At 44.0% G+C, this 23,007-nt stretch overlaps 2 protein-coding genes across 4 annotated transcripts in view; one reads left to right on the top strand and one right to left on the bottom strand.

Moving 5' to 3' along the window:
• The window catches only part of LRIG1 (leucine rich repeats and immunoglobulin like domains 1), a 125,888-nt gene extending 110,744 nt beyond the window's left edge, over window positions 1-15,144 (top strand). Inside the window, exons 10-20 of the mRNA XM_077821285.1 lie at window positions 924-995; window positions 2,429-2,500; window positions 4,360-4,523; window positions 6,436-6,756; window positions 7,194-7,475; window positions 8,105-8,524; window positions 10,451-10,576; window positions 11,327-11,473; window positions 12,558-12,869; window positions 13,080-13,444; window positions 15,042-15,144. Of these exons, the coding sequence (XP_077677411.1) occupies window positions 924-995; window positions 2,429-2,500; window positions 4,360-4,523; window positions 6,436-6,756; window positions 7,194-7,475; window positions 8,105-8,524; window positions 10,451-10,576; window positions 11,327-11,473; window positions 12,558-12,869; window positions 13,080-13,309 (2,146 nt within the window). The 3' untranslated portion in view covers window positions 13,310-13,444; window positions 15,042-15,144. The remainder of the gene's footprint in view (window positions 1-923; window positions 996-2,428; window positions 2,501-4,359; window positions 4,524-6,435; window positions 6,757-7,193; window positions 7,476-8,104; window positions 8,525-10,450; window positions 10,577-11,326; window positions 11,474-12,557; window positions 12,870-13,079; window positions 13,445-15,041) is intronic.
• A 655-nt stretch (window positions 15,145-15,799) lies between these two features.
• SLC25A26 (solute carrier family 25 member 26) overlaps window positions 15,800-23,007 on the bottom strand; it is a 146,475-nt gene continuing 139,267 nt past the window's right edge. For all 3 annotated transcript variants that reach the window (XM_077821286.1, XM_077821288.1, XM_077821287.1), the window contains one exon: window positions 15,800-20,840. In XM_077821286.1, coding sequence (XP_077677412.1) covers window positions 20,744-20,840 — 97 coding nt within the window. In that variant the 3' untranslated portion in view covers window positions 15,800-20,743. The remainder of the gene's footprint in view (window positions 20,841-23,007) is intronic.

Here is a 23,007-nt window from a genome sequence, read left to right as displayed (position 1 = left end):
CTGGATGAAAGCTGGAGGCATGTAGGAAAGTATAGCGGTCAGTAGGTTTCCGGTATAGGGTGGTGTTTATGTGACCATTGCTTATTTGCACTGTAGTGTCCAGGAGGCGGATCTCTTGTGTGGACTGGTCCAGGCTGAGGTTGATGGTGGGGTGGAAATTGTTGATATCCTACTGATAATTGCCAATTGTGAATATTTATAGAAAATTGGTACTTTGTAAATATCAGATTGTGCTGTGAGCATCATAATTGGCAGTGTTCTGCAAAGAACACAAATCCTGTCCTGCTTATCAGCACCGAATGTTGATCTACAGGAAGGCTGATAGTCCCTGGAAGTTTGAAAACATACTCATTGTCCCTTTGGGCAGGGCTCACCAAGTGATGTTCTGTTCAGGACCCTGTTGTGTGAGGCACTTTACAAACATGCATAAAGAGACCTGACCCCTTTAAAGATCTTGCAGTTCCTGTATGTGTGCTGAAGTTCAGCTTGTCCTATAGGACAAACAGCAGTGAATAAATTATTTCTCTTCTACTAAAGGTCAGAAGTGGAAGGTGTTGCAGCAATAGTCCAGTACCTTGTTAATCTGGCATTGCACTTAATTCTGTCCACAACCAGCCCATCGCAGAATACAAGGGACCTTCTGTTACTCAACAAGCCAATTTCCAAGTACCATCGCAGACCTGCCTCTTGATGTGATAGGGCGCATTCCGTTTCATACTGTCATCACTATTAAATTGTAATACAGATAAAAGTATTTAATTTCAGGAGGGGAAGAAGTGCACACTTCAGCCCCTTAATCTCTGTGCAGTTCAGATTTCCACTGCCTTATACTGGACACTTTATCAGATACAGTCACGCTAATTGTGTTTTTTCTTTTGCCTTTTCTTTCTGTTTATCTGGCACTGGATGTTTGGAAACTGCAGAACTCTGTTTGGAAACAAGATCAAGTCAGTGGCCAAGAAAGCGTTCTCAGGCCTGGAGGCCCTGGAGCACCTGTGAGTAACCCACCATCCTTTGCCGTTTGGAACGAGGCCTGCCAAAAATGGCTGAGGAGGTCTGCTAGCAATTTAATAGCGTCTTTGTAAACTGAGAAGCCAGTCCATTTGTGGGGGCCAGCTGCTTCCTTCTCATTATAAGTCAGCTTCAACTTTGGCCTTTCTTTGTGCCAGGAACAAAGTTACAGAACATATGGCAAATTTGCATGCCCTTAATTTTTTGATTTGTATTGGGATAAATATCTCCTTGACTCATAACACGGTTACCCTGCAGGCTGTTTGCAGCGAAGCCATGTTTCAGACCTGGCCATCGCTCCCCCGCTCAGCATTCCTCCAAAGTCCGTGACGAGACATGTTGAAAATGACGAGCTTCTGATACAGAAACAAAACCTCTCATTCAGTGTAACCACTTTTCAAGCTGTTTGCAGGAAAACAGTTTGGCTATAGCTAAGCAGTTCTTCTCGTCTCCTCCCAGGGCCGATGCCTCTAGCAGTGATTCATCCTTAGTTTCCGCTTACGAATTTAGCCAGGTTTAAATATTTTGTTGCTCTTTGTGATTTATTGGATGTTGATCACGTTGACTCTTAGGCCCCTGGCACCAAAACAAACGGTGAGGTGCAAGTGTGTTTCGGAGGGGTCAGTAATGACTGTCTGGTTGCAGTTGTACTGAGATTTGCACTTTAAAGCAGCACTAAACTCCCATTGTTTCACACTTTAGTGACTGAGTTTAGAGTCCAAATTTTGGCATAATCCTCCTTCAAAGGACAAGTGTTTTTTTTAGTAAAGTACTGATGAACTTCTGCAGAGGGAAGCATTTAAAATTACTCCTTTTTGGAAATTTTTACCCCCTTTTGCTCAAACTAGCTTTAGAAAACCTAAACAACCACGTTCCCCCCAAACACGTGTTCTAATATCTTCTCAGATATACGTCCCTTTGGAACATTTATAATTAAACACATAGACAGATGTAGTCCTCTTATTCAGGAGAACTGTTTTCAAGGCTATGGAGTAACAGATTTCTACCTGCTGAGGATTTGGTCCATGAGCAATAAACCTGCTTGGAAGTCAAGGCTGCCTGCTGGGTGCTCAAGAAGAGGGTGGAGATGTGTGAGCAGTGACTGGTGGAGGTAGTCTAGGCTGAGATGATAAAGTGGAGATGAGGCGTTGAATGAGTTGCTTGTTTCTTTGCTTCTTATGGCTTGCATTGGCGAACTGTGCAGTCTAGCAGCCTTAGCTCAGAGTTAACAAGTGTTTTATCTAGCGTAGATCCACAATAATACAAATACAAACCATTGTGCACTGCCTGAATATGGAGCTTGCATACCATAAAAGGTGTGTTCCATTACTTACTTAGCTTGGAGAAAAGATGTTGGTCTCTTGATGTTACTGGAGCATTAATTTTTTTCAAAAGTGCCTCTGATTTTGTTCTGCAGGAACCTCAGGGACAATGCAATCAGGTCTGTCCAACCAGAGGCTTTTGCGAAGATGAAGAACCTGAAGCAGATGTAAGTATTTGGACCGTACATACCATTAAGTCTGCACTGATCTTTCTCCTCCTGTTTGTGAGTAGTACCATACTGGTCACATGTATAACATGCCATTGGAAACAATTCCCCCTTCTCTCTCAACCTTCCCTACAGGTTATTTTTACACTTGAGCAGATGTCCAGACACATCTCACACTTAGTAGAGAGTGAAATTAGATCAGAGTAACCGTGGGTAGCATGTGTGCAATTATCCATCTCCGCTCAGAAAATCCAGTTCTGTTAAGCAAATCTCTTGTTCTTACACAGTGCTCTGTGAGCTATTTAATTCCTGGTGGCCAGGAATGTAATTTCCGGTATACCTATGTTTAGGGTCTGCACACAGTGCTGACATTTCAGTGGATTTGAGATGTACATCATCTAGTGTCAGCTGTAAAAATGTGGCTGTGTTATCAGAACTGCTAGTTTTTCTCAGTGCCAGGGCTCTCTCTTGTTATATACACATACACACAGATGCATATCGTCATCTCACAGCGTTCTAAAGGTTAAGCTGTAATATTCGATGATCTCAGATCCTGCCCCCCCGTCGCTGTATAGTTAATGTGTGGTTCACAACCTCTGCTTGACCTTTGGTGCTACTCCTTACAGTCAAACCTGTATCGCTTCTTTGCTGATAGTGAAGTTTCACAGAGATGCCTTGGCCTAAAAATCGCTGTTTTACGATATGCTGTAGAGATGGAACTTTAACGGTCACTTGTCTACGTGGTGCTTTGTAAGAGGTTCCTAAACCAACACAAAGGCCAAATTCTCTGCCGATGTACATTTTGAGAGCACCATTAGCCTTAGGGCTGTGATAAGTTAAACCAGCAGAGAATTTGGCCTGGAGTGTTTTAAAAATTATGTAGAGAACATCTCACACCTTACAGCATGTAAAACCCAGGCCTGGCATTACTAAAGGAGTTGTGCAGCATTTGAAGTTATTGTGTCTTGTGAGCTTATGCCCCATCTTTGATGGCCATCCACTAGTTACACAGGTGAAGTATCTTCTGAATTCTAAGATTTCTTCTTAACAGCAGCCACTAAGTTCCCAGTAGGATGCTGAGAATTTTTTGTTATTTGAATTACTCACTGTTTTTGTTGGCCGTATACAAAACCAGTGATTTGTTTGCCCTCCCCTCCCCCTGTGTATCAGTAGTTAACCAACAAACAGAATTCACTGAGCTGAGCGCATGCCTTCTGACCCCCTGGTGCACAAACAAATAAGTGCACAAACAGAAGGAGGAAGAGAGACCTGTTGGCTTGGGCTGCATCGGAAATGCACTAAAGATTAGCATTGGCTAAGTAGGTTATTAACCGCTGTAAGTAGAGAGCTTCACAGAACGCTTTCGACATTCAGCGATTGAACCTTGCAGACAATCCCGATAAAGACTTTCGAGACAATGGTGGGCAGAGAAGGCGCATGTGTAGTAATTATACAAGAGGAGTTCAGGATTCCTGGGTTCCGTGCCTGACTCTGCCCCTGATACATGCCTCCTTGGTAGATTACTCAGGTCCAGATCCTCAAGAGTATTTTGGCTCCTCGCTTCCATTGAGATCTCTCTGCCTCGGTTTACCTAAATGTAAATCACCACTTGCCAGCCTCTCAGGGTTGTTGCAAGGGTTAATTAATGTTCATAAAGTGTTAGGAGATTTTTTGGGGGCGGGAGGGAGAGGAAAGGTGCTATACAAGTGTGATGTATTTAGCACAACAGCCATCCTCTCCCTTTTTGCTCGTGCTGAGGGAAAGGGAGGCCTGCCGAGTGATTTTAAAGGGCTCTGAGCTTTGCAGTGTTTCTCTCGCAAGGGTCACAAGCGGGCGCTTTCGTTTCTGTTTCCCTCCAGCCACATAAACAGCGACAGCTTCCTGTGCGATTGCCAGCTGAAATGGTTGCCGCACTGGTTAGCCGAGAAGGAGCAGCAGCCCTTTGTGGTAGCCACCTGCGCCCATCCCGAGTCGCTCAAGAGCAAGAGCATTTTTGCCGTGCCCACAGAAAGTTTTGTGTGTGGTAAGTGGGGTCTGGGTGTGAGGCTGTGTGAACAGCAGGTCTTGTTTTGGCCAAAATTTCCTTTTACTGCTAGACTGTGATTATGCCAGGGTTGGTGGGAGTTTTGTGTCGTCAAAGCCAACCCAAGCCTACATTTTAAAAATTAGTCACTGGCTACAATTTATTTCCCACCAAAACCACACATCACATTGGTTGCATCTAGTGTATCCCTTTACAAGGCACTCTGAGTATTAAATCAAAGGGGACTAACAGTTGGTTCAGTTATAAATCCAGCTGCTCTGTTATAGGAAGACAGCTCCGGTCCTAGAGAGCTAATATGGGCAGGATTTCAGCTGTGAATTTGCACTCAGAGTGATAGCACTGTGAGCTTCAGTTGTTGGGTTTGGGATTTCCCCGCTCCCCCCCATTGCCACCCCCTCAATCGTAAGAACAAAAGGTTTTAAAAAAATTGTGGAGGGGCGGGGGGTCTTTAAATATAAGCTCTTTTTATGGCTGTTTTATCCATTAAATCTGAAACAGCCAATTGCTAAAATTTGCATTTGTGTGTTTGTGATTAATTTTTATTTGCTTGGATCAGAACTACTGCTTTCCTTTCATCCAACTGCTCGCTGCTGTTATGGCCAAGTATGGCTGAAAACCAGCCTGGCAAATGCAGAACAGCTGAACACACACACACAACCTAGCTTTTAATCGGGAACAATTAAAAGTGATCAACCGAAACCTGTGGTAGGAGACTGGGCCAAAGTCACGATTGCTTATGCTTTCCTCCTTTGAAACTAAATGGGGCCTAGGTTTTGGAACCTCTCTGTGCGGTTTGTCCTGTTAACCGTGTGGATTTTAGTCTTACTTTTTTACAGTGATAATTTATGAAGAGCAGAGTAGCTTTTGAAAGTTCCCTTTCCTCAGTTGAAAGCATAACTTGTATGTCTCACTGATGAAAGTTCACCCCACGTTCCAGCCACACCTAAAATGAGCACAAATATACACACACATGGTTAACGTACAGGGCATCAGAGCTGAGATGGCCTGCCTCCAAATGGGCTTGTTGGGGTTGTTATTTCAGTCCTAAAGAAAAGGAGACACGTTTTCAAATGCTCTGTCCCCACGGCAAGTCATCACAAAGTTGCAAAATCAACCTTTCTAACGTAAGGACAGCTTTGCATCTCCGATGGCTGCCAAGCCATCAACCACCGGTCTTTCCCAGTTCCAGAGGCATCGCTGTTTAATTAAACATTACTCCAATATTCAGTTACGCTGTTTGTCAAAATCTAATAAACGAAACTGCTTGGAACTCTGCTAAAAGCAACAGTTGCCCTGAGCAGAGGGGTGCACATGCAGGCCTCCGCTTTAGAAGGGTGACAGGCAAATACAGCTGCTGTTCATAGACATCTTGTACCATCATGCTGCTGCTAGTGAGTGCTTGTCAATTGTAACAGTGACTTTAATCCTTTTCACCCTCCGCTTCAGGTTAACGCAAGAGTTTGAGGGAGGGGTGGTTTAGAGGAGAAATTTAGGGGCTGCAACTTACTCTTGAAGTTGAACTTCAGATTTGCTCTTATTGTTTGAAGTGATGCTTTGTACATGAGTGGTGTAAGTATTCTGGTAGCACCTGGGCCCCAGTCAGTGGACCAGCGCCTCATTGCGCTAGGCACTGCATGCATACACTCTGAAAACATGGGGCCTGCCCCTACAAACTCTGTTGCGTATAGTATCTTCCCATTAAGGGTACATAAAGGCAGATGTGCAAAAATGTCAGTTCCTCAAGCTAAATATACTCATTGTTAATTAAATTTAGACTCGCTCTGCATCAGCTGCTAAAATAATTTTGTAGGTGAAAACGGCAAGAATTGTGACCGGGAACAGTGGTTATAGCGTCCGAGTTCAGGGCTGAACCGCTGTCATTGTTTTTCAGACGATTTCCCCAAACCCCAGATTATTATTCAGCCGGAGACGACCATGGCAGTTCTCGGCAAGGATATCCGCTTCACCTGCTCGGCCGCAAGCAGCAGCAGCTCCCCTATGACATTTGCCTGGAAGAAGGACAACGAGATCCTGCACAATGCCGAGATCGAGAACTTTGCCCATGCGCGGGCCAAGAACGGCGAGGTGATGGAGTACACCACCATCCTGCACCTGCGGCACGTCACCTTCGCCCACGAGGGGCGCTACCAGTGCATCATCACCAACCACTTTGGCTCCACCTACTCAAACAAGGCCCGGCTCACTGTTAACGGTGAGCGCCAGACTGGGTTCAAATTCTTTTCTTGTCGGTAAAAAGGTCATCCAGCCATACGTATCCCACGGTGTGTTGGGAGGCCCCGTATTACAGGCACACACCTCTCTGGCTATGCTGACCCCGTTCTGGCCACGCACATGCCTAACTCCAAGCATGTGAGTCATCGCTAAACACAGGCGTCATCCCATTGGTTTCAGCCGTTCCAGCAGGGTCTCTGCCAGCAGGAATGAAAGTCTGAAAGGGCTAGAAAGAGGGAACATATCGAATAACATTTCCCTTTAGAGGGAGGATGGTTTTTATTTGTTTCATACCCTGAAGACTGATCCCAGAAGCATTTGAAATTAGTTTAACGGGGGGGTTCTCAGGCATCAGGAAGGCTGGTTTAGTTTCCCTAAGGCTTTGTCACTCTACCCCCCCCCCTTTTCCCTTCACAGTGTTGCCTTCATTTATCAAAACCCCCCATGACATCACCAGCCGGACAGGGACGACAGCACGGCTGGAATGTGCGGCCAATGGCTTCCCCATCCCACAAATTGCTTGGCAGAAGGACGGAGGCACTGACTTCCCAGCAGCCCGAGAGCGACGCATGCACGTCATGCCAGACGATGACGTCTTCTTCATCATGGATGTGAAGATAGAGGACATGGGTGTTTATAGCTGCACGGCGCAGAACTCCGCGGGCTCCGTGCTGGCCAACGCCACCCTGACGGTACTAGGTAAGAAGCTTTGCTTCCTTGGGGATCCGGGCAGTGCAGGCAAAGGAACCATTTTGAGTTTCCAAAATGGGTTTTAGAAGGGAATGCTTGAGTTGTCAGAAGCCATAGACCTACTCATGGGACAATGGGGTTGGAGCGACGCCAGTAACTTATGGGAACTACGAAAGGACCCAGATACCTGAGAAAATGAGTCCAGTTTCTGTTGGAAGTCACCCTTCTTCTATAGGAGAAACCCGTTAGGCCATGCTATTTGCCTCCCCTGCCAAGGAGAAATATGCAGGAGGAAACTAAACTCTGCCTCCTTGCCCTACAAGTTATTGGTATGTGACAGCTGTTATTCCTCCTCCAAAGTGGGAGATGATTAGCCTGGGGCATGGGTTTCTTGTGTAGGATATGGGAAGAAAACTAAAGCAGAACTGATAGTAAAGGCCCAGATTATGCCAGTTAGACATTGGTTTGCAGTGGGGTGTCCCTGGGGAAGCTGGCATACAAGATCCTGTATTGTTTAGCCAATTTCTAGAACTTTGCTAATTGTGTTTTCAGAAACGTCTGTTGGTTTGCTAACTCTAGATGATCTGAGTCATCTCAACCCCCCTAGAAACTTAATGTCTGTACTTAAACCCCTGTAGAGACGCCGTCCTTGATCCATCCACTGGAAGACCATGTAGTGTCTGTAGGTGAAACAGTGGCCCTTCAGTGCAAAGCAACGGGAAGCCCACCTCCACGCATCACCTGGCTGAAAGACGACCAGCCCCTGATAGTGACTGACAGGCATCATTTCACCCCTGGCAACCAGCTGCTGATCGTTCGGAATGTTGTGCTGGAGGATGCTGGGAAATACACCTGTGAAATGTCCAATACCCTCGGAACGGAGCGTGCGCACAGCCACGTAAGCATCTTGCAATCCCTTGGCTGCAGGAAGGACAGGATGACAGTGGGGATAATCACCATTGCAGTGGTGTGCAGCATTGTGCTGACGTCTTTGGTCTGGGTGTGCATCATCTACCAGACCAGAAAGAAGAGTGAAGAATACAGCGTCACCAACACAGGTAGGCTCCAACCCTGGCTAAGGGCTCTTGGGCCAGCGGAAACCTTTGCGTGCCAGAACATTCTGCTGCGGCTGAACAGCTGAACCAGCCAGCCATAACTCCTACTTAAAAGGCTTATCTCAGTGATTTGATTCCCCGTATCATCTGCCTCTGTTCAGGAAGCTGCACCCAGCTGCACTGGCTGTCACTTGCTGTTGCAGAATGTTCAGTGCTTTGATTTATGGCTTGCCTGGCTCATCAAGTTCTCTCCCATCCAGGCGCAGACAGCCTCTCCTGATTCAGAGCCTGACAGGTTTTCTCTGGCCACTGTCGGAAGCAGTGTTGCAGTCTGGGTTAACCAGGCCTCATTTGTGATACGGGAAACCCTTTTTCCACCCTGGGTACTGACCCCTCCACCCGCCCACATAGAACTCTTGCAGTGAGATACCTCCAGCAGTAAAGTGCAATGTCTTCTAGAGGAAGTTTTCTGGTGCCTAGCAGCCTTCTAAAAATGCCACTTTGGTGCCAAACTCATGGCATTGGGTTGATCGCTTGAGGATGGGCTGTACTGAGGTCAGGAGGAATAGTCAGTGTAAGCACCCGTTTGGCCTGTTGGACCAGCTTCCTGGACTCTGGGGTGCTCAGCAGCACTGGCTCAGTCTGATTCCTTCCTGGGATTTGATGCCCTCCACTATATCCCTTTAATCTTCTCAGGAAACAGGTGCAGTACGTATGGGGCTTTCAAAGCCATGGCGGAAGGGAAGGTTTGGATGGAATGTAATTTGCATGCTCTAAATGCAGTCTTTTCTGCAGGACCCTCTGACACTGAATTTTTTTTTTTTTAATCTCGAGACATTGCAGCGCTTCTCTCTTCCCCTTTGTGAATGGTGTCTGATCAGTTCGTTACAGGGTCAGTTCTGGAAAAGGAGGGGCTCCGGGCCCCATAGAATTGAGTTTACATTTGGCATAGCTTGTGGTGGGGGAGGGTGACGGGACTGGCTAGGGATAGAAGTCTAAGAGCTGAACCTTGCCCAGTGACCCAGGATCTAGCCCTGGGGCTGCTGTCTGGGTGAAGGCTGTTCAAAAAACAAGACCAGTTGCTGTGGTAAATAGTAAATATCTTAAAACATGGAGATACTCCTCTTAAGTTCAGGTAGCAGTAATTTTAATAGGACACTTGCAATGGAGAGAAAGTAGCAGTCTTCCCGCCCCCCCAAACATTTGCTTTGTGCTGGGGTGATGAGCCAGCATAATGTGAAGGCAATTGCATATTTATCAGATTGGCTGAAGTAAAATCAGGCTGAAGCTGACTCCCCAAGCAGCAGCCCCCTGGCCAGTCGTTATCATTCTTTTCCAGTTTTGAAGTTTACTTTCGGCCTGGTGTTTTCATGAGGTGGGGCCTGGTACAAAGGGAGTTTGTTGCTACCGAGCCACAGACAACCCTTACTAAAAATTCAGAAAGCAACATTTATTATTCTGCACATTCCCCTCCGACTGACCGGAGGAATCCTGGCAGACACGGAGGCTGTAACTGCTTGCTCAGTTTGACCATAGAAAGCATGCAGGCCACAGTCTTCTCTATTCACACGGTTATGAAAGCGGTTGGATCAGTCTCCTAAATAACTTAGGAATCCACCTTCTATTATCAGAAGACCAAGATTTTCACAAGGCCCTAGGGATTGGCGATGCCTAAATTTTGAGGCACTCAACTAGTGCCACCTTAAAGGGGGCCCTGAGGGGGCGGCTGCTCAGTGTGTTTTGAAGGACCAGGCTGCTTTAAGATGTCACCCAACAACGTAGACGTCCAAAGTCACTGGTCACGTCTGAAAAGGTGGCCCGAATCTCCATGAAAGTCAGTGGCACTTCTGCTCCTAAGTCACTTTTGACAGCGTAACTCCTTGTGTAGAAGTACGGGAGGTTCACATTTGTCTTTACCTCTTGTTGCAGACGAGACCATTGTACCACCTGATGTGCCAAGCTACCTGTCTTCCCAGGGGACTCTTTCTGACAGACAGGAAGTGGTCATCAGAGTTGAGAACAGCCAACAGCCTAACGGGCACATAGAGAACAATGGTAGGAATTGGATTCTAACATTTAAAAACCTGTAGCCACTCTTGGCGTGACGAGGACTAACCAAAAAAAATTAGTGTCTTCTGCTCTTATTGTGAGCTGTTTGCAAGATCCATACACCTAGCTACTACACTGTATTGGGGACACAGGCAGGGAATCATAGAATATCAGGGTTGGAAGGGACCTCAGGAGGTCAGCTAGTCCAACCCCCTGCTCAAAGCAGGACCGATCCCCAACTAAATCAGCCCAGCCAGGGCTTTGTCAAGCCTGACCTTAAAAAACTTCTAAGGAAGGAGATTCCACATGCCTCTCACTTTGCGGACATAGAAGAAACACCTTTCCCAGTAATATCACTCATCAAAACAGATTCCTTTAGTGACTACTAATTCATCAGGCCTGGAAGAATGGGTTTTTGCCAATATTGGTCTAGTTCTATGGCTCTGGAATTACTGACAACTAAATTCTAATACAAAATCCACTGGCATGGCAAAACCCCGCCTTCAGGCTTACAAATTAAATGCCAACATCATACAATATTTTAAAAGACAACATGTTAGGGCAGAAAGGTTAAATTTCTGGATTAAGATGATCATTAGTCTATAAAGCATTAGTTCCTTGAAAAATTGACTCAGCATAAGGGATTACAATGGAAACAGTGTATAATTCTGTTTTTACAGTACGATAAATGACTGAATGTTTCGACTGAAAGAGCAGATGGTTGTAATCTTTAGCCAGCTGGTTCTTTTGTTATAGGTATGTGTCATACTGATGCTGGAAGAAGTCCAGATGTTGAAGCTCCCACTGTAGCTTGTAGACAGCCAAAGCTATGTGTAGGATATAATAAAGACACTTGGAAAACCGAAGACGCAGCCGATGGAATGCTTGTTCCAGATAAGACAGGTACAAAACACATTAATCTGCAAAGACATTTCATGTTAGTACAGATCAGAAATCATTTGAGAGTCAGTGTGTTGTTAAGACTGAGAAGAAATGTTACCTAAAAAAATGCCAAGAGTGATTCTCAGATGCGGATACGGCAAGTTCATTTTTCTCTTGCTTATTTCTTCATCACAGTAGTTTGAGCTTAAAGCACAGCCAGAAAAGGGAAAACTTTTGACTCTGATCAGCATCACTGCAGCTTGAATGGTTGTTTTTAAGCCATTCCTAATATTTAAGAGCTGTTTTAAACTGAAGGGGTTAGACATTTTCATCAGAGGCATCATAAAGGGACTGTCCACTTGAAAATAATCAGAAGTTCAAAAATCAAGTTAAAAGTAGTTTTGGGCACTACACCTGCTCCTTGGTCTCTTTGCCAGCGTGTGTGGTTTTCCAATCACAGTTTCCTGTTTTTTTAAAAAAGATTTGCTCTCTCATCGTGCTGTATATAAGAGCCCCTCAGACCGCCTGGGAAACTGACTGATTCTCTAGGGGGAAATGGTGAAACCCAGCTAACTGACCGAGTGCAGATAAAATAAACTGGTGGGAAAAACAGACTTCCTCCTCTAAGCAAAATATTTTCAGATAGAAATGTGATTTAAATTGACAATGTCCCTTTGAAAACGATGACACTCAAAAGGCAACATACTCTTTTTCAGCAACAGCTACTGCAGAATTCCCCACCTTCTTTTTCTGCCCTGTGTGGTCAGCCACAAAGCAGGAAATGGTGGTGGAGGATAAATACGTAACACCTGTAAGGTGTCTTTCTACTTGCAATAGAAATAAATGTGTGGAGTGGGATAAAGGAGGCAGACCCAGTCGTTTCAACAACCGTTAGGGATACTGGGAAATCTAACGTTCTGCAAAAGGCAGGCGTTAACTAGATTTGTAGAATACCAAAGAAGAATATATTGTTCAGGTGACTCCTATGTGGCAGAGGGGTGGCCTGAGACGTCTTGTCCATCTCCAACTTGCATGATGCTGTGATGACGGCTTCAAACTGGCTGTATTTAACTTCAGTTATTGCCTTTTCTCGCCCTCCACAAAGGGTACAGCCTGCCAGTTGTGTGCACTGACTGTAGCGGAAGTACAGATAGCATGAATGTCAACATTTACCCCAAGGATCCTGAATACTATTCTCAGCCAGCTAAGACTATGGATAACGCACCTCAAAATGCATTCAGCAGAAAAGAACCAAGTAGGAGCAAGAGCAGAGGCAGCAACCCTCTTCACCCTCCACAGTGCACTGGGATTGCCAACAGTCAGAGAATGGACACCGCTAGTACTCTGTATCCCAGCAACCATGACAGAATGCCACCGTCGTCCTGCACGAATCAACCACTGCACGTGGACAGACAAGGTACACGTTTTGCTTGGGTCTCTTTCCCTACACCGTTCAGATTAATGTCCTGTTTCCTCTCATTGCCATGCCTTGCTTTTATAAAGCTTTAGTAATCTTTAGTATTAAACGTCTCCTATTTAGTGGTTGGGTTTGAATTATTATTATTTATTATACGCATTGCGGTAATGGTGGCATTCTGAGCATTGTACTATCCTTACTTTCTAACAGGCTCTTCACAACCTTTGGCAAATGCTTCAGAGCACAGCAAGCTTAACTTAAAAGCTTCACCTTCAGAAGACTCCGTGAAGCAGCTAAAAGGGACTCCTGAAATTTCACCAACATCACTGGATATACAGGGTGAGGCTGAAGCTAAACAAACTCTTCTTTCCAATGGATACCTACCCAAATTACAGAACTCCACTCATGAGTTTAAGCCACCCATAAGATCAATGGACTGAGAGGGGAAAAACTGCCGTGTGCAAATGAACAAACCTACTATTGACCTTAATTTTTTGCACAGAATACTTAGGCTACTTACTTCTACCTCAACTCTTGAACTGACAGCCTCTCCAAGGAAAAGGAAAACAAATGAGGTATGAGAAACAAGCTTGTGTGGGGAACAAATTCCTACTCGAGCGTCACCGGTCTGTACATAGTTTAAAACTTCAATGAGAAGTATTACTAGTTCAAAAGTTAACTTGCATATGAAGCACATAAATGCAAGGGACAGTTGTGTAGAGAAAAGAAAAGTATTTGATACAGTTGTACATAAGAGTTTTCATATTATATATAAATATATATATATATATATATATATATCTTTTACAGAGGCTATTTTAATCTTTAGTGCATGGAAAACTGAGTGAAACTTTACAAACTTTTGGCAATATTGTTTTCAGTATCAGGTTGCTGTTAAATTTTTCAAGAGAGAGAATTCTGGTGCCTTAATGCATAAGCAGACCTTTAAAAACCCAGGCTGTTTCAAAGGAATTGTCAAGCTTTGCTATGGAAATTCCTTTAGATCAAGCATTGGTTGGGTTATTTAGCACAAATCCCCTCCCCCTGGAAATTGATTGCACTTAGCAGGTTTAAACTGAGATCTTAAATTATTTCCAAGAAACGCTAAATGGAGCGTAGAGGGAGAGCCAAGCAATTACCACAAAAGAAAAAGTAATACATAGCAACCTTTTTTTTTCTTTATGGAAGAACTTAAATTCATTCCCCTTCAGAATTGCCCTGAAGAGCTAAGGTTAAATATTAGCTGGGATAGTCCGTCTGTCAATTCAGCAGAGCAGCACAGAGGCATAAAGTTTAATTCAACTACTGTGCACACTTGCAAAAAGGAAAGCTAAAATCATTGCTAACAACAAAAATACATGCAGTAGGGGGTGGGTTTGTTTTTTCTTTTTGCACCTGTCACAAACTTAATGGCCTCGTACCATTGTAACTATAGCAGTATAGTTAAAGCGGTTCTACCCTTCCCAGTGTGAATGCCGTCATCCTGCTCTAAAGGTAATTATGTGAACACAGCTTATTCCTGTATGGAAAGGGAAGTAAGTCACACGAGTATCAGACAACTTTATAGAAGTATAACTGCATCCATAGTGGGCTTATAGCTGTATTATTGTCCCAGTAATAAAAATCACACCCCTAAATTACCATTATACAGGCTGTGTGCAGACTACGCCTGAGACACATGACCCATTTTCCCTATGGCACTGTATTAAATCGTCTCTTTGCCGCACATAGATCCCCTGAGCTGCAGCACGCCATGTCGGTGTGCACGCACAGACAGTAATGGCTATCGCCTTGTCTGTGAACGTTGACCTCAGGACCACAATTACCCCCTTCGTGCCGCAGTTCCGAGCTAGTTGGAAATATACGGATTTAGAAGCAAGAGTATATGTTGGTAGGTGGCCTTCCTGGTTTAAAGGGACGGGTGCCACGTTAGTGCAGGGTCTTTAAGTTCATCCATGAATTTAAAAAAAACAAACAAACTGGTCAAATGGCTCTGTCATTTATAACTTCAGTCTGAAGCTTTTTATTTTTAGAACAGCTGCTTCTGTTGGTATCTGTGGATGGATGGGTTGGTTTGTTTTCAGTTCTGCTAATACAAGTTTACTAGACTTTGGTGATGACTACTCTGGGGAAAGGTTGGTTCTTTTCTGTTTGTTTTTTTCTTTTTCTTAGAAGCAACTAAAGGCCAGTTTCATCAGAGCAGGGTCTGGTGGAAATCCTGCTCACATCACTACGGTAGCTCACAGCAGGTGTCAGAAGTCAGGGCAGTGAGACCTTATCAAGGCCTTGATTCAGAAAAGCAGCTGTGTTCCGAACAATACTAAAGACCTATTACTTTTCTAAATGAGGGCCCAAGAGACCCACCCATATTATCCCAAGCTCCACTTTCATTAAAAGACTGCCACCCTTAATAATCTGATTTCTCAGTCCTTTGAGTGGTAGCCTAAAACACATTTCACTGTAAATTATCACTGACCCTGGCTTTTATGAAGCAAGGCATAATTTAGCCAGCTACCTTTCTAGACCAGTTTCTAACTGTAGACACATTTGCACTTTGTGGCAGGTGACTAATTATGTTGAGTGCCAACTTTTAACTCTTCAGCAAATCAAAAGTGAAAGAGATGGACGATAGTAAATAAATAAACCAACATGTATTTGTCCCATGAACTGAGAAAAATATGCTTTAGAACTAACTCTGAAAGTGAAAACAACAGTGGGATATGAGTGGGACATACACAAGGAAGATGCGAATGACTTAATTGACCAATTTTGCTGGCAGAAATGTCATCACCGTTGCAAATATTAAGCACATTTGCCACATTAACATTTGAAAATAATGTATTTTTAATAACGTTAACTGTTTCATGTTACTTCCACTAAATATGTGAATCTGCTGCTTCTGAGAGGCAATGTGAAAGAGGAAGTATTACTTTTGTGTACAAAGTTATTTATTAGAAAATTTGGTACAATATTGTATGTTGAAAAAACCGTTAAATATTGAAGTGTCTAACAAATGGCATTGAAGTGTCTTTAATAAAGGTTCATTTATAATATTACAGCTTTTTTGGTGGGAGTGAGCTTTTCAGTTTCAGCTGAAAAAAATAAAACCCAAGCAGTTGCTTACATGCGTCTCTGTTTCTAATGAAAATGTGTTAATATCGGGACGTAACCATTTCAAAACACCCATTCGTCAAATTGCATTCAACAGACAGAGAATTCTGTAGGGTAAACCAACATTGGGTACTGGAAATATGACCCTAGCATGGTAAAGTTGGGAACTGTAGCTGAGATACACAGTGAAGAATTCATATGAAGTAAATTTCCAATATAAAAAATATCAGTTGCCTACACGTCTCCATTGGAGCCAAAGCCAGATGGACTACATTTTTGAACACCTTCAACCTTCCTTAGTTCCACTCGTAACACCATCACTACCTATTATGGAGGCTTCAGTTTCAGAGTTAAGGATGAGCTTAATTTTCCATTTCAAGCAAGTATTCAATCTTTGGTGTGTGTGATTTGGATTTGGTTTTTTTAAGTGTAGCCTCTCCAAAAATACAGCTCTTTGAAACGAGAGTGTTCTCTGAAAATATAAAATAAAAATGTTATCTTTAAGGAATTTAGTGTCTAGTGTCAGACAACTTTTTTTTGGCCCTCAATTATTGAATGATACGAACTTTTCAAACTTTACATACAGTTAAATCGCAATTATATCTTGTGCACAGGCTGTCACTGAAGACCTTTTTTGTCTTTTAAGGCTGAATGGTCTCTTTCCCCGTTATTCATCACTGAAAGTTTCTCCTTCGGCAGGGTGTGATGAATAGTATTCTACTAGAGAGAATTCTACCAAGGCCTTCTCTCTCCTCCCTCATAGCTGCCATATCCAACTGTACCCAAGCCACAGATGGCCTCCGTTTGGTACCTTGGGGACTGACTTTGATTCCGGTGGCTCACTGTACAGAGCCAGCCAGTCACTGAAAGAAGCGTTGGGCCATGAGGTGGGATGCTGTCCTAGAAAGTCTGTTGCGTGGTAAACAGCGTATACCGCATGCTCCACCTTTCGTTGCGGCTTACCTGCAGAGTAAGTAGCCCCTATATCAGCCCCGCTCAATTCTTCCACTCAGCGCAGGGTCGCATCAGAAACCCTGAGATCGACCCTCAGAAACCAGGGGCCGCAGCAGCATGATCACTGGTATGTCAGGGGAAAGAGCTGGACCTGTCTCGGTGCACGCAGCAGCACCAATGGATTTTCATGGGCCTTCATCGTAGACTGTGGTCCACAGCAAGAACCGTGGGGAGAAGGAAGAGAGACCGGCCGGCCAGTGGAGAGGTTCCTCCATTGTGAAAGCACTTTCAAGTTTCCATTGGATCCAGTGCGAGAGACAGGCACGCAGCAGGAGGGACAATATATGAAGAAATTGTGGTCCAGATTTTTAAAGACTTTCGAACTCCTTCGTGCATGGATTGTAACTACGGTTAGTACAGGGCATCACTACAGAGCAGCGTTAAGCATCTTTGTGTAGCCAGACCTTAACCTGTTCAGATATCTTGTATAGTTAATCTTAACTCGGAATTGCCTGGGTTTTGAGTGCTTGGTTTTGGGATAGGCACCACAGCCTTGTCATGTATTTCACTCTAAATTACTGTTATACTCACTCTGTATATTTTAACATCGTCTTGGGCTGGGCGTATGAAAGAGGCACGTGTGACCACTGTCATTACAGAAGTCTAGACTTCCATTCTTCATTTTGTTTGCAGTAAAATATGCGTAAGAAAAAGCTGATTCCAGAACTGATGTTTCAAAAGCGCAAAACACAGACCCAAGAGAAATTTGAGTCCTGTTCTGATAATAACTCCTCCAATATCCGCCTACTTGTTGAAAAGCAAACAAAACACAGGCCCATAAAGAGCTTTGAGATGGTAGCTAGCTTTTCCGAATGAATTCTAAATCCTCCCCCCCATCCAAAAAAAAGGGATCAACAGTACAATGCAGAAAAGTACATTGTGTAATGTCATTAACTAGATTGCACTCACAGGTTGGGCTACAAGAGGCTTAGAGTATTGTTACAGCATCATGGCAGCTAGTGCAATCAGCCAGCCAATTTGGGACTAAGATCTCCCTAGGGATGAGCATGGGCAGAAATTCCAGTTTTTAAGAATTCGTCCCTTTTGCTCTGCAAGTTTTCCTACTGTTCTCTGAGCAAGTGCTAAATTTCAGTATCCTGCATAAAGGCAGCCAGTTTCTCTGAACCCGCACAGTTAACTAGCAGTCACTAAAGATCCAGCACCATGTATTTGCTTAACAGTGACAGGGTTTTCTTCGGGGGAAAACACACTATTCTGTAATACGTGCCCTGGAAAAGAGACTAGGGATTGGTTCCAGGAGGAAGAACCTGAAAATTAACACAAAATTAAATGAGATTCTACAGAAGTAGTGTTAGCTCTGGAATATTGGCAGTTTTCTTCTTCTTACCAAAATGTCCTCTTGTTTCAATCAGACACTGTATTCTCTTCCTGGTCTAAAACCTTTATATAATGTTGCTGTGCAGTTTCACAGCTGTGGCCTTACCTCCCCAGAGCTGGTTGCATTAGACACAAGTGTACATTATACAGCAAGACTGGAGGATTTGTGCTAGACTCCCACCATTCTTGCTCGTGTAGGTGTAACTGTTGGACACACCAAAATCCTCCACATCAAACCCTCACACCCTGCCTTAATTTTTCCACTTGTCTTTGCTGTTATCAGTGCAGCAAAAAATAAAAATCAGACTCCCTGGTTTGGGAGATTTCTCTGCAAGAAAGCTGAGGAGGTTCAACAAGGACAAGTGCAGTGTCCTGCACTTAGAACGGAAGAATCCCATGCACTGCTACAGACTAGGAACTGAATGGCTCAGCAGCAGTTCTGCAGAAAAGGACCTAGGGGTTACAGTGGACAAGAAGCTGGATATGAGTCAACAGTGTGCCCTTGTTACCAAGAAGGCCAATGGCATTTTGGGCTGTATAAGTAGGGGCATTGCCAGCAGATCGAGGGATGTGATCATTCCCCTCTATTCGACATTGGTGAGGCCTCATGTGGAGTACTGTGTCCAGTTTTGGGCCCTACACTACAAGAAGGATGTGAAAAAATGGGAAAACATCCAGCGGAGGGCAACAAATGATTAGGGGGCTGGAACACATGAGTTATGAGGAGAGGCTGAGGGAACTGGGATTGTTTAGTCTGCAGATGAGAAGAATGAGGAGGGATTTGATAGCTGCTTTCAACCACCTGAAAGGGGGTTCCAAAGAGGATGGATATAGACTGTTCTCAGTGGTAGCAGGTGACAGAACAAGGAGTAATGGTCTCAAGTTGCAGTGGGGGAGGTTTAGGTTGGATATTAGGAAAAGCTTTTTCACTAGGAGGGTGGTGAAACAGTGCAATGCATTATTACCTAGGGAGGTGGTGGAATCTCCTTCCTTAGAAGTTTTTAAAGTCAGGCTTGATAAAGCCCTGGCTGGGATCATTTAGTTGGGGATTGGTCCTGCTTTGTGCAGGGGGTTGGACTAGATGACCTCCTGAGGTCCCTTCCAACCCTGATATTCTATGATACAGACCAAGCTGCTGGTGTTACTGCATAGCTTAATTAATTAAATTTGCATATATTTTATTAGGATGCCAGGCCTCACTGCTCAGTGCTTCTACAAAACCTTATTGTAGAAGTGCCTTCATTCAACTGAACGGTAGTTTCAGGTTCCTAGTTACACCTCTAAAGAGCTATATTAAGCCAAGAGGCTGCTATAAATTTGGCAGGGTTTTTTGTTTGGTTTTTATTTAAATTTTCAAAATCTTGGACTTTCAGCTCAATTATAATTATCAACAGAAATAGTGGCTTTTTGCCAAGCAGTTAATATTTCCTTTTTGGCCCTGCATATATTCCACTAACTGATTTTAACTAAAGCATCTTTATGCTAAAGGAAGAATTTAAGTAGAGTCTGAGAACATGCTACCATCACCCATCAGAACTATATGCTCAATCTGCCATTTCATCAAGGAGAAGAACCTGTTTGTTTCTATTTGTCACTTGCATTCTGCAGCCAGACCTCTCCTGTTCTGTGCTTCACTACTACAAATCCAGATCTACCTCAGCTTTTGAGAGGCAAAGAAAGAAAAAAAAAAAGCAAGAGCTGCATTTCTTTTCATAGGCAACATTGTTGGACTGGCTACCTGTAAAATAATACAGCATTGTACTTTTACTGGAGAAATCTGAATCTAATTAAAAAAAAAAACAAAACCCAAACTGGTTACCAAGTAACAGTGCTTGCTATGCACTTGCAGGTATAAACGGTGGGATAAACTTTCAAAATATGGCTCAAATCGGAAACAAATGGGCATTATTTTTTCCCAGAAGCCTCCCAACTAAAAATACTTTCTGCAGTCTTTAGACGCCTGCTGATTGCAGCTATGTAAACCCTTCCACTGAACTAAAAACAGCCCCGATGCTGAGGATCAGGTGTCTCTAAATAGTGAAAATTCATTTTATTCCATTTTTGCTGCTCAAACCATGTTCTTTTGGTTTATAAAACATTTTCCTTGCATGAGTTCTGATAATGCTGTTTGCAGCTGCTGTAATTAGCTGTTTACCCCCACACGTTACTTTTTTGGCACAAGTCTCTCTATGACTTCACTGCTTTCCATGTTGGGAAATTTTAAGGTAGGGAAATTGGATTATTTAAGGACCTTTTTTTATTGTGAAAATACGAGTTTAGGCTGTTGACCAGCTCCTCAGCCATATGAAGAAGCCTGAGAACAAGCATTCGTACTTTTATGAGTATATTCTTTCTGGAGAACAGCAGAGCTTTGGCTCTTTGCTGTGATTCACAGGAACCTCCATTCCAAGTCAGAGCAGCAAGCTGCGAGTTTTGTCATATGTCCCAAGAAAGATGAATCCTCCCAGACTGATCGCTGTCATTCGAGGGACAACACCTGCAAACAATCTGAAAGAGAAGAGGAAAAACTGCTTCCTATGTTGTCATGGACTAGCAATGAGCAGATGTTACATTTTTAGTCACTCCACAGACAACCTTTTAGTAGGGCTACATACCCAAACTTTATCTTGCTGATTATTGAGTGCCTTCATGCAGAATTACCTCCTATCTAAGGTACTTATATAGCCTCTATTACTGTTTATCTGAGCACCTCACAGTCTTTAATACAGTCATCAACAACCCTGTGAGATAGGATCCCCATTTTGCAAACGGAGAAACCGACCAAGTGAGACTAGAGGCTCGTCTACACTGTGCTAAAATGCAGTGGAAGGGTTTGGAAAATGCAGAATGCCCCGCGTGGACAGTGCTGGCACAAGCTTCAAGGTACGTCATTCACGTTAACACGGTCCTGTTCGACAAAGAGGACGAGTTAATGTGAACTAGGTACCTTTTAGTTCATGCCAGCCACAGGGGGCAGTCACAGCACAACCCTTCGTGCTCCACAGTTCACATCCCCATAGTCTGCACTGCGGCACCCACAGCCTAGGATCTAGACCCTCAAACATATTTAGGTGCTTAACTTCCACTGAGAATCTGGGCCTAAAAGACTTGCCGAAGTTCACACAGGGCAGGCAATTGCACCCAGGTCACCTGATTTCCAGGCTAGCACCCTGACCACTGGACCATCCTCTCTCTCTGCTTCCTTCAACCACACAAATAATCAGATTTCAGGCAGTTTCCACCCTGTAATTCAGTGTTTTATAAAAAGGCGAGAACAATCAAATGCCAGATCCAGGCTTGTCAACAGTATCTGTGCTGCTCTCAGTGAAAGCAGAAATGAAGCCAACAGCAGAACTAGCAGTGGGCTGGCATAGACAATGATTGGGAGAACTAGCAATAAACTAGCGACAGTCACTGCAAAGTAACAAAACCATGAATGGTTCAAAAGTACCCACTCTGTCTATTAGGAGCAGCAGAGCCAAAGCACAGTAAACTCTAGGTGGGAAGGGGGTGCCTTGACCACAGCTAGCAAATCACTTTGCTACACACTGAGCAGTGTCACTCCTTCAGCATTTGATTTCAAAAACTGTACCAAGGCAGAGCAGCAGCAGGAAGCCCAATCAGAACACGACCCGGTAACGTTCAACATGGCCGAAGTAGTTCTGCCGGCTCCTACAGCCCGTCGGTAACGGGAGCAGCCCTTGGAAGTTCATAGGAGTTCATGTGGCACCTTAGAGACTAACCAATTTATTTGAGCATGAGCTTTCGTGAGCTACAGTGTTTCGGAGAACACTTCAATCTCTCTGGTCACGCAATCACAGACATGAAGGTCGCTATCTTAAAACAAAAAAACTTCAAATCCAGACTCCAGCGAGAAACTGCTGAATTGGAATTCATTTGCAAATTGGATACTATTAATTTAGGCTTAAATAGAGACTGGGAGTGGCTAAGTCATTATGCAAGGTAGCCTATTTCCTCTTGTTTTTTCCTACCCCGCCCCCCCCCCCCCCCCGATGTTCTGGTTTAACTTGGATTTAAACTTGGAGAGTGGTCAGTTTGGATGAGCTATTACCAGCAGGAGAGTGAGTTTGTGTGTGTATGGGGGTGGGGGGGATGTGAGAAAACCTGGATTTGTGCTGGAAATGGCCCACCTTGATTATCATGCACATTGTAGGGAGAATGGTCACTTTGGATGAGCTATTACCAGCAGGATAGTGAGTTTGTGTGTGTGGTTTTTGGGAGGGGGGTGAGGGGGTGAGAGAACCTGGATTTGTGCAGGAAATGGCCCAACTTGATCATCATGCACATTGTGTAAAGAGTTGTCACTTTGGATGGGCTATCACCAGCAGGAGAGTGAATTTGTGTGTGGGGGGGTGGAGGGTGAGAAAACCTGGATTTGTGCTGGAAATGGCCCAACCTGATGATCACTTTAGATAAGCTATTACCAGCAGGACAGCGGGGTGGGAGGAGGTATTGTTTCATGGTCTCTGTGTATATAATGTCTTCTGCAGTTTCCACGGTATGCATCCGATGAAGTGAGCTGTAGCTCATGAAAGCTCATGCTCAAATAAATTGGTTAGTCTCTAAGGTGCCACAAGTACTCCTTTTCTTTTTGCGAATACAGACTAACATGGCTGTTACTCTGAAACCTGTCATAGGAGTTCATTATCAAGGA

The sequence above is a fragment of the Eretmochelys imbricata genome, chromosome 7, assembly GCF_965152235.1.
Source record: "Eretmochelys imbricata isolate rEreImb1 chromosome 7, rEreImb1.hap1, whole genome shotgun sequence".
In the NCBI taxonomy this organism is placed as follows: domain Eukaryota; kingdom Metazoa; phylum Chordata; order Testudines; family Cheloniidae; genus Eretmochelys; species Eretmochelys imbricata.
This window is presented reverse-complemented; position numbering and strand designations above follow the sequence as displayed.